The sequence below is a fragment of the Leucoraja erinacea genome, chromosome 10, assembly GCF_028641065.1.
Source record: "Leucoraja erinacea ecotype New England chromosome 10, Leri_hhj_1, whole genome shotgun sequence".
In the NCBI taxonomy this organism is placed as follows: domain Eukaryota; kingdom Metazoa; phylum Chordata; class Chondrichthyes; order Rajiformes; family Rajidae; genus Leucoraja; species Leucoraja erinaceus.
Window position 1 is genome coordinate 49,114,023 of NC_073386.1, and position 19,479 is coordinate 49,133,501.

A 19,479-nucleotide genomic window follows, 5' to 3' on the forward strand; every position below is an offset into this window, starting at 1 on the left:
ATTTCTAATAGGGTGGAATTATTCAGTGGGGAAGGGGCAGAGGCTAGGGAATAAATAAGTAACTAAATCCTGCCCCATATTCACAAGAGACAATATTTTGCTTACTGGCACGAAGCTTCAGCATTTAATTTGAGATCATTTTGAAATGAATAATGGAAATTGTCAAGCAAACATACAATGTTCCCGATAGGAATGCATTTTTTTAAATTGCTAAATTACTCCATTAAATTACATAGGATAAACTACAAGAGTAAACTACAATACCAGATGCAGCAAACGAGATACTCTCAGAGCAACATCATACATGGGGGAAGAGGTAAGTAAAATGACATGGAAAAAGCACCACTGTCATAATTCATTAGTCTCCACGAAGAAGCAATGCAGTTATCCTAAAAAATTATGATGGCCTGATTTTCATGAATTATATCACAAAATGAAGGCATGTAAGAATTTTTATATTATGGTAAGTTTATGTTTTTATTATCACTATTTATCTATTGCATATTTACATCATGATACTGTTCACATCAATAAAGTATGGTTTCTTTCTTCTGAGGAAATCAGGTGCTTGATGTTTGGTATGCAAACAATGTGGCCTGGTTTAAAAAGGCATCAATAAAACCAGTGCCTAAGAAGAGCAGGGTGGCAATCCTCAATGACTACAGACCAGTGGCACTCATGGTGAACTGCTTTGAGAGGTTGGTTATGGTGCAGATCTCAGTAAGAACCTGGACCCACTACAATTTGCTTATTGCCGCAATAGAACAACAAGAGATGCGATCTCGCTGGCCCACCACTCCACACTGGACCACTTGGACAGTAAAAACACATATGCCAGGCTGTTGTTCATAGACTACAGCGCACCGTTCAACACCATCATCCCCTCAAAATGCGAATGCTCAGGAACAAACAAAATTACAAAAAATAGCCCTCCATTCTCAGAGTGTCCTGGGCATCCTCCATTGTCAGCGAGGCAAAATGTAAATTGGAGGAACAGCACCTCATATTTCACTTGGGCAGCATACAACCCAGTGGTATGAATATTGATTTCTCTAACTTCAAGTAACCCTTGCATCCACTCTTCCTCCCGCACCCTAGTTGTCGTACTAGTTTCATTGTCAGCCTGTTGAGTGCTGCTGTCAGTATAACTCGCTATCCAACAGCCGACAATGGACCATTGAGGACTCCTCCTTTCCTTTATTGTTGTCCTTTTTGCATATCTTTATTGTCATCCCTTTTTGCATATCTTCTATTCATTTGTCATAAGTATCACCTATATTTCTCGCTCCCATTTCCCTATCAGTCTGAAGAATGGTTTCTTCACGAAACGTCACCTATTCCTTTTCTCCAGAGATGCTGCCTGACCCACTGAGTTACTCCAGCTTTTTGTGTCCATCTTTGGTTTAAAACAGCGTCTGCAGTTCCTCCCTACATATAGTACTTGACTGTACATGATAAATGCTCCCTTGATAAATACAAAGCAAATCATGGTCACCCATAGAATCACACTTCACTGAGCATTTATAAAGCAATTATAACATGTAAAATCTTCCCTTGGGCTGTAAAGATAGTTCTGTATCTTTACATTTAGCATAACATTTAAATTAATAGGTCACAGTCTTCTAGATCAATCTAGCTTGTTGAAAATGATTAGATTACATTTGAATTATCTTGAATAGAATTAATACAATATTGGCCTATCTTCCCTCACAAGAAAAGCTTAAACCAGTCACAAATATTTCACATGCATGAGTAGATTGACATCGATAGCTAAAAGGAAAGATGGAATTCTTAACATTTTACAGGGTACATGAGAACGTTAGTTTCATTAAAATTCTCCTTTTTGAACATGTTTGCTTTGAGGGCTGATATTTTTTGTAGGCAAATTTGTATTGTGGCATGCAGTGTTTAATGAAACAATAACAATCTGTACTTATTTCAATAAACCACGCATTCCACTTGATGAGATTTATATATTTTCTTCTATGAATGACCTGCTTGTTATTATTCCACCATGTTTGATGCAAGCAGAGCTTTTTTTATTATTTGTCTTCTCCCAGAATCAATGTGTTTTGTAATTTAAAAAAATTTTTTTTTAAAAAATATTTTTATTAGAAGTAGTCATATTATATAGTTACATATTATAGTAACAAAACTTTTCATATACATCAGTCATACATTATTAAAATTTTCAATTGTCGATTACTTCTAGTGTTTTTTTTTTATATAGAAAAAGAGAGAAAGAAGAGTTACAAATATCAAAAGAAACAAAAAAGATGGAATGGATTACTTATAATACGTCATTGGAGATGGGTTCGTAGATTATAATGTATGACTTTTCATCTAATCCTGAGTTCAAGTTTCAGTTGGGTTTTCGTGCTGGGCCAATCTATCCCGTCAGATAATTAATGAATGGAGCCCATATTTTATCAAAAAGTTCTTGTTTGTCCATTAAGACAAGTCTAATTCTTTCTAGATATAGGGTCTCCGACATTTCCACAATCCACATTTTAATTGTGGGGGTTGTAGGGCCTTTCCAAAATTTTAATATTAATTTTTTCCCGGTTATTATACTGTAGTCGAGGAAATTTCTTTGGCTTGTTGTGAGTGTTAAACTTTGCTCTGATATTCCAAGTATTATTAATTTTGAGTTTGGATCCAGTTTTTTATTAATAACTTCTGAAATTATTTCAAAAATATCAGTCCAGAAATGTTTAATTTTTATACAATTTGCAAACGTATGTGTTAAATTAGCATCTAGATGTAGACATTTATCACAAATAGGAGAGATTTGTGGGAAGATTCTATTTAGTTTTATTTTAGAGTAGTGTAATCTATATAAGACTTTAAATTGTATTAAAGCATGTCTGGCATTGTGATTTCAATAAGCACTGGACATTTCATTCTAAGTGCACAAGTAAAATGTTATGTATTTATTTTGTTATCATAACTCAGATAGTTTGCAGATAATTTCCTCCATAATGCCACTGGTTAGATGACAAAGGTATCCACATAGCTTGCAAACAGAAATTATACATAGTTCTTGTCACTTAGAATTGTCATTTCCATCTCTTATAACATTGGGGAGTCAGGCTTGGACTTCTGTTCTTGAGACAGTGTTGGTTTTATTGTTTCAGTTGCAGCAGTGGTCTCTAAAGATTTCTGATTTATGGTTGACAAAGTATTAAGAACATCATAAGGCAGAGGTAAGATGACTGTGGAAGATTTCTCACCAGAAAGAGTTTGCAGATACCGTAGCTGGACAGCAGCAGGGCATCCAGAGAGAACATCAGCTGCATTTTTTAAGGCTTCTAAGGCATCCTTCTCAGCATCAGCTGCAATCACCTGCAATTAATTTCCAAGGATTTGTGAGAAGGATTCACTAAAAATCAATCATTTGGTAGTTCATGTTTTCCTTATTGGCTTGAAGGACACTTCATTGACCATCTTAAGGTGAAAAGGTCTTTGCAACTGATTAATATAACAAATGTATTTTGTTTCTAGAGGGTTAAAACCCCCCATCTATATACTATTAAAAGTCTCATTGTGAGTGTGAAAATGGATTGTGTTGGGGGAAACGGGTGAGTGGTGGAATATTGCGTTGGGGGAACGGGGCCCAACAGGTCATCACGTGGTCTGGTATATACTAATAGTCCTTTATAGGGTGGCACAGTAGTGCAACTATTAGAAATGCTACTTCACAACTCAGGCAAGCTGGGTTCAAACCTGATCTCTGCTGCTGCCAGTGTGGAGGTTGCAAATTCTCACTATGACTGCGGAGGTTTCCTTCAATGCTCCAGTTTCCTCCACCATCCCAAATAAATATTGGTTTGTAGATTAATTGGCAACAGTAAACTGCTCCTAGTGTACAGAACAGAGTTGAATCTGAGGGAATGTTGGGGGGGATTAAATTAATATGAGTGTAAATGAGTGGTTGCTGGTCAGTGCGGACTGGGCCAAAGAGCCCCTTTCCATACTGTATGGTTATAAGGTTAACCTTTAAAAAACATTATGAGGCAGTCTTGTAGAAAAATTAACCCACAATTGTTTAAATATTGTACTTTGGAATGTGGGTGGAATGTGGGTACAGGGAGAATGTACCATCTCCATACAGAGAGCACCCATAATCAGCATCAAATTTGGGATTTTGACGCTGTAAGGCAGCAACTCAACAACTGTGCTGCCGTGCCACCCAACCTTGCCGCTTTGATGAAGGTGTTCACAATAGTAAATGGTTACGGTGGACAAACTGACTCCAGTGGCAAAAAGGTGATTAATCAGAATACATGGATTTACATGATGTGACATGAGGAAACTTATTTTACATGGCTGGTGAGCATTGCTTTCTCTGAGAGGGAAACTAAACACCTGCAAATGCTGACAAATTGAAATAAAACAGAAAAAGCAGGAAATACACATAAAAGATCATTGAACAGAGGCATGAACTCAGTTTCTGTCCACAGATGTTGCATGTTAAAATAGAATTGAATAAATATTCAAAGAGAAATGGGGAGAACCGGATTAATTAGATCATTCAACCCAAAGCTATGCTACAAGCACAATGGGCCAAAACATCTCCTTGTGTATCATATAATTGTAGAATTCTATATCCTGTATATTCCATGTTTTCCAAATGATGTATTCCAAATGAGCTTGCATACAGCTCACTAGATATTCCTGCATACTGGTATTGTTGATCTAGATGAGCATTCCTCTGAATTAGATAAAATAGAATATGTCTTTGAATGCTGTTTGGAAATGAAAACAGGGATGAGTAAACTCGGGCAGTCCACATTTATACTTAATGGATTTTGTTATCCCCCCCCAAATTTTCCTTATCGCTACAAGCTAATTTAAAACAAATTCTACTGATGAATTAGAGAGAATTAATGAATTGCCACCAGTTGTTCATGATCTCCTGCACGTAATTCAGCATTTTCTCACCTTGGCTTTTGCTTTCCGATGTGCCTCTGCTTCCACTGCTAATGAATGCTGAAGCTCTGCTGGTAGGCGGACGTCTTTGCTGTGATGGAGGTAAATAATCAACAGCAAGATGTTACCCATTACTACATACATGTTGGCTGTTTCATTCCAATGCATATTTCCACTTTAAAGTTATTAGTATTGCACATTAAATCTAGCCTACTTTCAGATGGACTTTGCCAAATGTTGTGATTTTTCCAGTCCTATCCCAGTGCTTCACATGGTGTCATCTGCTGCTTTGCTGAGGACTAGTGCCTAAGTGGCTTCAGGTGACCCTGCTCCTCTTCCAAGAATCCCGCATCTGGAGAAGTGACTGTAAATGTCTTGCTTATTGCTGCAGCGTGGCAGCACAATGTTCGAACCTGGCAGAGATTGGACGGCCCTACTTGAAATTACATTCATGGTGACTTGACTGCTGGAGATCAGATGTCTCTCCCACCACTGAATGGGTTAACCACGTCCAGTGTACAAACAAAATAAAAGCAGCCATGGCAAAGTGACTATTGTATCGGAGCATCCAGGCACAAAGTCGGCTTGTGGCAGCCTGCACATTGCAGAAATGTCAAATAGCTGAGTAACCTAAAAACACAGCTGTAGCATATTGGGCAGAATGAAAGTATGATTCTCATCAGGTTAACACTGATCTTTCCATAACCACCACCCATTTCTGCTACCAATGTCCCAGACAAGTGTAGCACATTGGATGACATCATTCCAATATGTTTCCTACGTGGCCAAACATCTTCTCGTCAGCGTTTTAGGTAATAGGACAACCAGTAAATTACTCTTTAAATTATAAATGTGCCAAATCAAATTCACCCATTAATTTGTATGACAGGTTTCCACAAACAGCTGATGGATGATGGTGAATCTTGGCTGGGCACATTGCATCCTTCTCTGTGTCCACCTGAACGGGCAATTGAAGCCTCAATAACACCTCCAAGATCAGTATCTCTGACAATGCAGCAATCCATTGTTATTGTTTTTGGTTAGTTTAAGTGACATGATCAAAACCCAGGACAGCGTTTGAAATTACAACCTTCCAAGAAAGTTCCACCACAATGAAGGCCATAACTTCTGATTACTAATAATGAGTTTTGAGTGGTTTTCAGAATTTCCTGCCTTGAACTTACATTTCAGCATGTTCCACCTTGATTCCCCATTTCCACGTTACTGCATCAAGTGCAACCTGCAAACCAAAATGAGGAAATGATAAATTAAAGAGAGCATATTATACTGCAGGTGCAAGGGGCTGGTCCACTTGAATAGATGAATGGGAAAAAATGTTGCACAATTTACTACATTGCCATGGAATTTCAAATCTAGTATTCTAATGGAGGAATTTTTATTGAAATGCTACAGATCCTTTTACTTGGATTTGTTGCTGATAATCAATGTAGAAGTTTCATAGAATCAAAGAATAAGGATGATGGACCTCTTGAACCTGACCTGGCTCTTAGAAAGGAATATCCAATTAGCTCCACATCCTTTCTTTCCACTCACCACCAAATAATAATGACTATATATTCTTATGCTAATTCCTTCATGAAAATTACTATTGTTTTAGCTTTAATGGCATTTTGCATATTGCGTTCCCGATTTGAACAACTTCTTTATTTTACTTGGAGCTTTGGGCTGGGAGATGATTAGGCGAAATCTTGTGCTGGAAATTCAGTGTTTTCTTGGTACTTCCTTGGGCTGGCTGTGAGAAAAATGTATTGGCCTAGAACTGGCATCTCCTGTGCAATGCTTTTATGCACTGAGAAATAACATTTATCATAGATCTGACCATCTAATTCCTTAAATTAGATGTGGGTTGCTTATAGAAAATGATATAATCCCATGAAGATCATTGGGCATATTCAATGAAGTCAAGTGATGTGTGCCACTGTGTACCATTGTACTTGGGCAAACTTGTAGCATATGTGCTGGACCTGTGAGTGGCATAAGTGACACACAGTGAAGCAGGCCCTAACCAGAAGATGGAAACCAGTGTTTGCATTTTTAAAGGGCCTGATCTTACCTGGGCCATTACTAGTGAGCCTGGGAGCTCCCTTGGTTACGTCTCCACAAGATTACTCCTGCCGTTTCCTAATTGCCAATACCCTCAGCACCCATAACCCATTGCGGACCACTCACCAATTCCCCCCATGACTGACTGGACCTGTAATCTCTCCTCATTTTAAAACTTCCCATCACAAATCTACCCCAGATTTCTCACCTGATTGTCTACTTGGTTCCTGTCACAGTCATCTTTCTGACTGAAACCCTCCTGACTAAACCCTCCTGCTTTTCTCCATGTGTAAGAAGGAACTGCAGATGGTGGTTTATAGAGACAAAATGCTGGGGTAACTCAGTGGGACAGGCAGACAGACCGATTCTGAAGAAGGATCTCGATCCGAAATGTCACCTATTCAGAGATGCTGCCTGTCCAGCTGAGTTACTTCTATCCCTTCTATCCCTCCCCGGACTGCAATTCTTTGCAACATTCAGTTCTCTCCCCGTCATAATTTTGATTCTGCAGTCTCTCTCCCTCAGAGAGCTTCACTATCCCAATGGTGGCAGCTGAAAGAGGAAAGGTTAGTGGGAGCTTTGCTGCACAAGGCTGGTTCTTTTGTGCTTTTTTGTGTTTTTGGCTTCCATGCAGTGGAATATCACAGCTGAGGATCCCTCATAGCACAGGTCCAACATCTGCTCAGAGATCGAAACACTTTACCTCAGTCAAACAAAGTGGTTATAGAAATACTTTCAGGCAGTGACTAGTGGGGTACCACACGGCTCAGTGCTGGGACCCCAGCTATTTACATTATATATTAATGATTTGGACGAGGGAATTGAATGCAACATCTCCACGTTTGCTGATGACACGAAGCTGGGGGGCAGTGTTAGCTGTGAGGAGGATGTTAGGAGGCTGCAAGGTGACTTGGATAGGTTGGGTGAGTGGGCGAATGCATGGCAGATGCAGTATAATGTGGATAAATGTGAGGTTATCCACTTTGGTGGCAAAAACAGGAAAGTAGACTATTATCTAAATGATGGCCGATTAGGAAAAGGGGAGATGCAACGAGACCTGGGTGTCATGGTACACCAGTCATTGAAAGTAGGCATACAGGTGCAGCAGGCAGTGAAGAAAGCGAATAGTATGTTAGCATTCATAGCAAAAGGATTTGAGTATAGGAGCAGGGAGGATCTACTGCAGTTGTACAGGGTCTTGGTGAGACCACACCTGTAGTATTGCATACAGTTTTGGTCTCCAAATCTGAGGAAAGACTTTCTTGCCATAGAGGGAGTACAGAGAAGGTTCACAAGACTGATTCCTGGGATGTAAGGACTTTCATATGAAGAAAGATTGGATAGACTTGGCTTGTACTCGCTAGAATTTAGAAGATTGAGGGGGAATCTTATAGAAACTTACAAAATTCTTAAGGGGTTGGACAGGCTAGATGCTGGAAGATTGTTCCCGATGTTGGGGAAGTCCTGGACAAGGGGTCACAGTTTAAGGATAAAGGGGAAATCCTTTAGGACCGAGATGAGAAAAAAGAATTTTCACACAGAGAGTGCTGAATCTGTGGAATTCTCTGCCACAGAAGGTAGTTGACTATATTGGCTATATTTAAGAGGGAGTTAGATGTGGCCCTTGTGGCTAAAGGGATCAGGGGGTATGGAGAGAAGGCAGGGATGGGATACTGAGTTGGATGATCAGCCATGATCATATTGAGTGGCGGTGCAGGCTCGAAGGGCCGAATGGCCTACTCCTGCACCTATTTTCTATGTTTCTATGTTTCTATAATGAGAATGAAGAACGGCAAAAATAAATGATTGAGGAAAGTGCTTCACTGCTCTGGGGGAGAAATAATAAGGTGAAACCGCAGCAAGAAAAATGACAAGAAGAGTGACGTACTCAGTTCACCATCTTCAACTGGGTCAGGTAATGAGTCAGAATCGTTTACACAAGTTTTCTGAAAAGTAATTTTAGTTCATCAAAAAAGATCTGCAGTGGAAGTGGTGTATGTGGATGAAAGTGAATATTCAGCAGATGATCAAACTGACCACAGCACTGGAAGTGGGCGAGTGAAACTGAAAGTGCTGAAGATGAGGGACAATGTGAATGGGAACATGGACATTGTTTTCTGCAGTTGTGACTGGAAGTTCTGTTGGTTACCAAATGCTAGGATTATAGTGTCACCGGGATAGGATTCAGCTGAAGATAGACACGAAAAGCTGGAGTAACTCAGGACAGGCAGCATCTGCCAGATCAAGTGCATTGCCCATAGAAATGATGGGAAATTTCCCTCACTGTATTTTCCACACTTTGCTCCATGATAACTGCTAACCACCCACCTGGGTTCCTGCATTTCAGTTCAGTTTAGTTGATAGTCACGTGCACCAAGATACAGTGAAAAGCTTTAGTTGTCCGCTAACCTATCAACGGAAATACAATACACATTTACAATGGAGCCATTTACAGTGTATAGATACATGATGAGGGCAAGGTAAAGCCAGTCGCATTGATATCCATGGGTTGTGCATAATTATCCAAGGACATGACAGGAAATAAATATCAATGTTACCCACTCTAAATCTGGATCATGGAATTTAATGTACGGTTCATAACTTGATCCTGGCCAAAAGGCAATGATGGGAAGCTGAGGGAATTGTTGCTGTCAGAATATATGTGAAGCTTGTTCCATATCTTCAGCTAATGTGAAGGAAAGGATAGAGACAAGATGGGATCTAAGGTCACTCCTGAGATGACTGTAGGGCAGTAGGAGATGCAAGCAAGAGCATTTCCTTGAATGTGGAACAAATAAAAGGAGCAATCAAGGTATTGAAGTGGTGAACTGTGGAACATAAAACAGAGGTCGAGTGGGGAAAGCACAGAGAATATGCAACAGATGGATCCACGGAGATATTGAGAGCGCAGCAGCTTAAGGGATTTCAGCCAAATATTTTAAAAGAGATGCATTTCCACATGGATGGAGACAAAACATTTGAAAGGAAAGGAGATCAGCAATAGGGCAAAGTCTGATAAAAGGTGCTTAAAGAGGAACTAATGGAGACAGTAGTTTTCCATGAGAGGGGAGGATAAACTGGGTTAAATTCCAAGCCATAAATACTCCACTTACAGTTTTATTTACCTTGATTTCATCACCAATGTTTTTTCTTTCCAGGAGAATTTCATTGAATTTCCGATGTGCCAAACTTCGCTTAGTAAAAGTTTGTACAAGCAATGATAGCGAGTCATGAACATTGATGACACTTGTTAATGAGAGGGAGGCATTCTCCACCCGATAGTAGCAGCATGCATTCACTTCAGCTAACATCATGTCCTTGGATATCACCTGTAAAATTAATGCAAGTATCTTTGTGTTACTGCGGCCTTACAGGGGAATTCACTGAAAATCAACTCAACCCTAATTAGATACAGTCAGAGATTGGTCAATGCAACAGCTTTACATTTTGAATCTGCTTCTAAATATAAAATTAATTCAAAGGTTCAAAGGTCTTTTATTGTCACATGTACCAATTAAGGCACAGTGATACGCGGATTACCATACTGCCATACGAAATAAAAAGCAACAAGCCACACAACTGCATAAAAATTAACATAAGCATCCACCACAGTGGATTCCCCACATTCCTCACTGTGATGGAAGGCAAAAAAACTCCTATCTTTACCTCTTTATAATATTGCATCTAAAAATACGGGTAAATTCTCAGATTTGATTCTTGTTTGATTCCAGGAGGTTCTAGTTTGGTTCAAAATAATTCCTTCAATGTGTGTGAAAAATCATGCGTGTTTCTGCTAATACTCCGTTACAGAAATGCTAAGATCATAAAATAGTACAGCATGGGAGAAGCCCTTTTAGCCCTCAATATCTGTGCTGAACATGGTGCCAATCTCAACTAAACCTGTCTGTCTGCTCATGATATCCTATATCCCTTTATTCTCTGCATATTCACGTGCCTCTGAAGTGCCGCAATCATGTCTGCTCCTATCACCATCCCTGGTAGCATGTTCCAGTTACCTACCACTCCCTGTGTAAAAAAAACTTGAACTGCACATCTCTTTTAAACCTTCCCTCATAGATGATAAGGCTATGGACACTAATAGTTGACATTTCCATCCTGAGAAAAATATTCTGATTATCTACCCATCTACGACTTTCATAATAATATACACTACTATCAAGCATCCCCTCAGCTTCCAATGCTCCCAAGAAAACAATCCAAGTTTGTCCAACTTTTCTTTATAGCTAGTATCTTGTAATCCAGACAGCATTTTGAATCCAAACTATCACAATACCATGGATCCCATGCATCTTAATCAACCTACTATGATGGATTTTGCCAGCTACCTTTTTAAATCCATGCAGAGATCATCCACTGCCCAACAATCACATTGTCTTCTCAAATAACACAATCAAGTTTATACAACATAATCTGTCCTACCCAAAGCCATGCTGACTGTTCTGAATTAACCCATTCCCTTCCAAATTTGTGATAATCCTATCCCTACGAATCCTCTCAAATAATTTCATTGCTACTGATGTGAGCCTCACCAGCCTACAATTTCTAGAAATATCCTTATTTCCCTACTTAAACAAAGGAACAATATTGTCTAAACTCCAGTCCTCCATTGCTTCATCTGGAGCAAAGTCCCTGCTATTTATTTCATGTTATAGGAGCAGAATTAGGCAATTTGCCCCATCACATCTACTCCACTATTCAATCATGGCTGATTTACCTTCCCCTCTTAACCCCATTCTCCTGCCTTCTCCCCATAACCCCTGACACCCGCACTAATCAATAATATATCTATCTCTGCCTTGGAGATATCCATTGACTCGGCCTCCACAGCATTGTTTTGCCTCTCTTAAATACATGGGATAGATCCTATAAGACCCTGGGATCCATCCATCTTAATGCTCTTCAAGAGACCCTACACCACCTCTTCTTAACTTCAAAATGCCCTAGCTTGTAAGTCTATCCTATATTGATCTCGCCTCCATGTCCTTCTCCTTCTTGTATAGCAATGCAAAGTGTGCATTTGGTACTTTGCCTTCATCCTCTGTTTCCAAGTAGAAATTCCCACCTGTATCCTTGAGTGGTCCTACTCTCTCCCTAGTTCCTTCTTGTTTTTTATGTGTGCAAAATATTTGGGATTTGCTTAAATCCTATTTGCTATGCTGAGATACAATTTGTTTAATTGTGGCATGATTCCCATTATAGGACTGTAGTTTGTCACAATGGATCAAATATAGTTTGCTTGGTAACAGAAGTACTCCTGATGTCATGAAATAACAGCTATAATCAAGGGTTATAGTGTGGAAGCCATTTAGTATAAATGAGCAGGAAGAAATTGTAGACGCTGGTTTACACCGAAGATAGACATAAAAGGCTGGAGTAACTCAGTGAGACAGGCAGCATCTCTGGATAGAAGGGATGGGTGATGTTTCGGGTTGAGGCCCTTCTTCAGACTGAGAGTCAAGGAGAGGGAGACGCAGAGACAAGGAAGTGTAATGTGTGAAAATGAGGCATCAAAGGGGATGCAGCTCAAGGAAAATGTAGAATTGATCATTGATAGCTAGGAGAAGATGACAACGAAACAAACAGAGATAATGTTTAATCTAGGGGACAGTCAGCCTGGTCGGAGAGCTAGGAATGGGGAGGGATGGAGAGAGAGGGAAAGCAACGGTTACAAAGTTAGAGAAGTCAATATTCAAACTGCTGGGGTGTAAGCTGCCCAAGCGAAATACTGTGTGAGGTGCTGATCCTCCAATTTGCACTGGGGCCTCACTCTGACAGTGGAGGAGGCCCAAGACAGAAAGGTCAGTACGGAAATGGGAGGGGGAGTTAGAGTGTTTAGCAACTGGGAGATCAGGTATGTTTAGGCAGACTGAGCGGAGGTGTTCAGCAAAACGATCACCAAGCCTGCGCTTGGTCTTGCTGATATATAGCACAAATGAGCACCAGCCTTTCAAATGTAATCTATGTTTTAATCAATCTTGAAATTACAAAAACTGCTGCAGAAGACAAGTGTGATGAAAGCCAGCTACTGGTAAACAACAGGAAGCCATTTAAGAGATGTGGTTTGGAAACTGGCACCACCATGAGACATTCTCATACAGGCAAACAAGATATGATTGGTCCTGGTCTTATCTTGCCTCCAGCTCCTCACCCCCTTCCCCACACCCTACTCTCAATCTGAAGAAGCATCTGGACCCAAAACATCACCTATCCATTCTCTCCAGAAATGTTGCCTGACCTGCTAAGTTACTCAAACTTATAAACCAGCATCTACAGTTCTTTGTTTCTACAAAAGAGGTATGTTGATTGGGCTACATCAAACCAGGCAACAAACATTTCGAGCCAATGTATTTTGAAGCATTGTGGTGGAGGTCAAGGGAGGGTTTTGACCGCCTTTTTGCCACTTCACACATGGTCATGGTCATATTTGCCAATTGACAATGATGTTTGTTTATGTGGGCTTTTCTGTCCTCAAAAAAGCAGGCACCTCAAGGATTCAAAGAGGTCCCTCTGTTCCCCAACACTGCTCAGCTCTTAACCACATACATTGTTCCAGATGTTGTTAACATTTCAAAATAAATGAATGGCCTGGGTCCATGTATTTCCCTAGGTTTTTGTTCATTCGTCATAGTTTTTGTGATTTATTGACTGTGGCACATTTACCTCGTGAAAGGGAATCCCCAGGATAGTGACACGCATATCCACTTTGTGGTAAATGTCTAGACATGGTATGAAGAAGAAGAGCCCTGTAATTAAATAATTGAAGGACCACATGTCATACATTTTAATTATCAAAAACCCATCAGCACTTTTTGCAAACCCAAAGGAATATTGCAAAACATCTGACAAGATGTGAGGTTCACACAAAAAATGTGTATAAAATGCATCCGTAACACTGCACAACAAATATGCTTCTGAAGAAGGATCTCGACCCAAAACATCACCTCGCCATCTTCTTCAGAGATGCTGCTAAGTTATGCCAACACTGTGTCCTTTTGTGTATTAACCAACATCTACAGTTCTTTGTTTCTAAATATCCTGTCTCCATTTCTGTTAAGTACAGACTTGCTGGGATCATAGGTTTGGGGAATTTAACCTGGAATATCAGTCATTGAGAAAGATAACAGTCACATTTCCTTTATAAATTCTCAAGAAGGATCCCGACCAGAACCGTCGCCAGAGATGCTGCCCAACCCGCTGAATTGCCCCACCAGTTTGTTCTTTTTGATCACATTTCCTTGTATGTTATTTCACCATCAGTTCCCTGAATTCTAGAGTTTTCCTCCCCATTATGGAATGTCTTATTACACCAACTCTAAACTATGAGTAATATCATTTCAAAGAATTCCACACTATAGAGATTTGTGTCAAATAGTATCACTCCCAGTTTTCTATGCCCATCCAAAAATTCCAATATTCCCAAAAAATCCAAAAGTCCAATTTATCAGTAAAAGCTTCCCGGCAGATATCAACAATTGCAAAGCTCCTAAGGACTCGTATGTACTTTTACACACTTCACTAGTTCTTATTCAGTTCAATCTAATTACAATTTGTAAAAATATGCTTAACAGCTTAGTTAAATATTTGCTTTTGGATGTTAAGCATTTTAGGAAATTATTGCCCAGCCTTACTTATCTATGTTTTTGATAATGAGGAATACTGGAAAAATGTTTCCATAACATTCAGAAATAAAAGTGCTTGATATGATTAACAAATATGATTAACATTCATGTAGCAACATTTATGACATTTTTAAAAATTGTTGACAGCTACATGGATAGAAAATGTTATGAAGGATATGAGTCAAATGCAAGCAAATGGTAGTAGCTCTGATAGACATGTTAGTTGGCATGGATGAGATGGGCCAAAGGGCCCATTTCTGTGAGATATTGTTCTATGACTGTAAACTAACACATTGCTTTCAGTGTGGACACCTACCAGGCCCTTTGGCTCTTCCTGGCAGCAGACGGCCCAACCTGAATATCACTGCACGTTCATGTTGATGTACCACCTGCACCACACAAGGTAATTGGAGAGTTTGTTACAACTATAATGTTAGTTGCTTACATATACTTCAATTGTTTGTCTAAAACTCAGTTTAAAAACTCCATGCTGAAGAGAGTGGGAACAAGAACTATCTATAAAAATTTCTAAAGACAGATGGGATAAATGTTTGCTATTATGTACATAAATGCTCGATTAATGTAAGACACATCCTAATTCAATTGAAAATCTTACATAGACTATATTACTCGAAAACCAAACTGAATAAAATGTTTCCCCCATCTGTGATAAATGTCTATCTCAAGAAGCAACCATAGTACACTACTTTGTCTCTTCTATAAAACTTCTTAAATTTCGAAAGAAAATTTTGAAATCTTCTCAAAACTATTTAAAATAAAATTGGACCCTAACACCGAATTGATTATTTTCGGAACAATGGAAGCCTGCTCTGAGCTAACTTCATTTCAAAATTGTTTCCTTAACGATGGTTTGATAACGGCAAAAAAACGTACTCCAATTTTGGAAAAATGCACCCATCCCAACACTTAAAATGTGGATCACAAACATGTCTGAAATGTTACATCTTGAAGATATGAGATTCGTTCAAGCAGGAAAATCAGAACAATTCTTAAAGATATGGTCTTTCATAGATTTATTACAAGTATAATATGGTGCAACATAACTCTGGTAATTAACCGTTTCAGAACTGGGTGAGGGGTGTGGAAAGATATGAAGTAGATATGTTCCTTTTCTTTTCGGTTCTGTTTTTTCTTTTCTTTTTTTTCCTTCCTTTTTTCTATTTCTTTTTTTTGCTCTTCCTTTCTGGCCTTCTCATTTTATATATCTCTATGGGTTCTTTCTCTCTATCTATCCACAAATTACCAATTGTTAACTTCTGGGGCCTACACATCACTACTTTCCTTAATCCCTTCTTTTTTCTTCTTTTCATGCGTCTATTATTTTTATATTGTTAAATTTAAAACAAGAAGTAGTACACAAAATGTATTATGTCATATGCCATGGTTTATACGCCTGTACATTGCTTCTAATAAAAATATTTAAATTAAAAAAACTCCATGCCCATTGAACCAATCAGACAAAAAAAAAATTAGATTGAAGCCCTGTGGCAGCAATGTACTTACCTTAACGCAGAACCAGACAGATACTGGGAACAATAGAAGAACCAGCAGCAAACAAATGAATGTGAGAATACACTCACAGATTCCCACACCTCGGTCCCTGATACCTGAGTAAAAGGAGCAGACCAGCATGTCAAATTACTATGACAAGGTTCTTCTGAGTGCAAGAAAACCAGACCCACATTAAGAATTTGCCAAAGGCTATCTGCCCAACTCTCCTGTATAATAATAATTTTCCATCCAATTTTGATCTCCCCCAAGCATATTGATCATAACGTCATTTACATGTACCCGTTGTTCTTTAACTTGGCAGGACACTAATTTTCATGCCATGTGCTCATTTACATGATTGCATCTTGCAGCCAACACTAACTGTCCTGCTTATTAAACTATTGTTTCAATTGGGTGCATATTGTTTTTATGTGTCTGGAATAAAAAATGAACAACATTCATGGCTTTGAGCCAGTGAATATCACTTAAGGAGGAGTTGCATTGTTTTGCAGCGAGAAGATGTTCAGGAAGATATTTTGACTTAAGAGATATTCAATAATGGCATGATGTAGGGAAGGACTGGCTCTGCAATTTTCCAGTATTGCACTGGACATCTTATGTAGGTGGTGGTGGTGGTGATGAGGAGGAACAACGTGCTGTCCCATCGAGGTTGGAGGTGGTTGGTGATGACAAGGGGCAGTGCAGCAAATCTTCCCACTGCAATGAAGGGGACAGCTTGTGGATCAGAGCCAAGGAGCCAGAAGCACAGCCGCCAGGAAGAATGCTCACAGACACCTGGGGGCTGCTTCTAAACTCAGAGAGCTGCTCCGTTGACTAGGCAAGTAACAGCCAGGAGCAGTGAATACACGTGATAATAAATTAAACTACACTTGGCCTGGGATTCCTCAAAATTAACAGCTGATATCAAGGCATCAGGTTAAATATGGGTAAGGAAACCTCCTTCTGATCAACGCTTACACTGGCATCCCTCAGCTGCTGCATTAATGCTCCCCCATATTGAACAACATTTGGAAGAAACACTGAAAGTAGTAATAAGACAAAATTGCTGGAAAAACTCAGCGAGTGAGGCAGCATCTATGGAGCGAAGGAAATGGGCAACGTTTCGGGCCGAAACCCTTCTTCTGCCAGAATATATTCACCAAGATTGGCTTGGTATAGCTGCAGTGATTATGTTGGCTGAGTCTGTAGCAGGGTGTGAGTGAACCAACTTGAGGCATAGGATTTTTTGACCTCAGCCTCACCATGATCATAAAGGTATTGTATCCAGTCACATCTCAATGTGCGATAGATTCGTCATTGTGTTTAAGGGCCTGTCCCACTGTACGAGGTAATTCAAGAGCTCTCCCGAGTTTAAAAAAAATCAAACACGTGGTAAGTACGTAGAATGCACGTAGTGGCTACGTCGGAGCTCGTGGATGTCTCGTAGCGGTTCGTAATGCTAACGGCAGGTACTCGGGAAACGCGGTAACTCTTGTGAAGATTTTTCAGCACCGTTAAAAATGTCCACGAGAGCCCCCGAGTACCTACGACTGGCTATTACCGTAATCCTCCAAATTCGAATCGGGGGAAACTCGGGAGAACTCTTGAATTACTTTGTACAGTGGGACGGCAATTTCAGTTTGCACTTTGAGACTGCCTTTAGGCTTGCCTTTCTTAACATTTTCAGTCATCTTACCATTATTTCACACGAAGGCTTGTTTGTTCCTCTCCCTTGATTCTATGCCTTCTACTTTTCACATTTTGTTTCCTGTCTTTTATTTCTATTCAATTTACTCCAGTAACAACAAAAAATGACTGACAGCACTGGATACAGTAAAGGCTATAAACCAAGATAACGTTCAACTGTAATATTGCCTTGGGACAATGGATCATAAAGATTAAATAACATTAATGAGTCAGTAGTGTTTGTCTGCCGTCAGGCCAGGACAGATAGGGCTCACTAGAGTCAAATGGACAGTGAAGCCAAAAGATAAAGGATCCTGCAGAAATGTGGAAATGAGACAAGGGATTTATTCACAGGATGGATGGGAGAACTCAGTAACACATTGGCTAGTGGTGCTGCTTTGCAGTTCCTGGCACCTCGGTTTGATTATGACCTCGGATGACGTCTGTGTATAGTTAGTACATTCCCTCTGTGACCCTGTGCGTTTGTCCAGCATGTTCCTGTCCTCTCCCGCATTCCACATACAAGCTGGGAGGTTAATTGGCTAATTAAATTGCATCTGTTATTTTCATTGTTTACTGCTGATTGTGCAACATTCAATTCGATTTTCAACTCCTCTGCAAACAAAGCCTGCATGCAGCAAGCCCGGGACAACATTCAGACATAAGCTGAAAAGTGGGCAATACACAAGTGCCAGATAATGGCATTTCCAGCACACAAGAGTACATAACCACTTATACTTCACATTCTATGGCATTGTATTTGCTAGTTGCCCACCATCAATATCCAGGAGGTCTCCATTGACAAGAAACTCAATTGGACATCTGCATAAACACTGTGTCTCCAGGAGGAGGGAGGAGATGGGTCTCCATTGAGTCTCAACAGGAATGTGATTGAATAGTCTCCACATACCCTTGAAGCTCCAGTAATACTCAAAAAGGTTATCACGATCAGGACAAAGCAACCTATGTGATTGGGACCCGTCCGTCATCCTAATACATTGCCTCCACCTCTGGTGCACAATGGCAGAAATGTGCAGCATTGTTGGAATCATAGTATACAGCATGGAAACGGGTCTCTTTAGCCCCACTGTCCATGCCGACCAAGGTGCCTTCCTAAGCTAATCTTATTAGCCTCCATTTAGCTCGTATCCCTCTTAACCTTTCTTATCCATGAATCTGTCTAAAAGTATTTTAAATGTTGTAATTGTACCCAGTTCTACCACTTCCTCTTGCAGCATTTTCCATTTACCAACCATCCTCTGTGTAAAAAACTTAACTTACAGGTCCTTTTTAAATCTTTCCCCAATTACCTTAAACTTTATCTTTTAGTTTTAGCCTCCGCAACCCTGGGGAAAGGATTATGACTATTTACCTGGTCTATGGCCATCATGGTTTTATATATCTCCATAATGTCACCACTCAGCCTCCTATAAAAAACGTATTCAAAAGTATCCCCCCCAGTCCTGACAACATCCTCTGGAATTTTTCCGGCACCCTCTCTAGCTTAATCATATGTTTTCTGTGGTATTACTCGCAGTATCCCAGATGCGGTCTCACCAACACTCTGTACAACTGTAACATGACGTCCTTGTTCTTATACTCAATGTCCTGCATATATGGTTTCTTCACCATCTTGTCTATCTTT

General features: G+C 39.8%; 1 protein-coding gene across 1 annotated transcript; it reads right to left on the minus strand.

Annotated features, from left to right (window-relative positions):
* Positions 1–241: 241 nt before the first annotated feature.
* Positions 242–17,021, minus strand: LOC129701152 (podocin-like). The gene is made up of 7 exons (XM_055642199.1): positions 16,161–17,021; positions 14,953–15,025; positions 13,678–13,760; positions 10,122–10,325; positions 6,117–6,172; positions 4,945–5,023; positions 242–3,345 (listed from the first exon to the last, which is right to left on the minus strand). Exons 1-7 carry the CDS (start codon positions 16,287–16,289, stop codon positions 3,073–3,075), a joined length of 897 nt encoding a protein of 298 aa, XP_055498174.1. The 5' UTR covers positions 16,290–17,021; the 3' UTR covers positions 242–3,072.
* Positions 17,022–19,479: the final 2,458 nt, after the last annotated feature.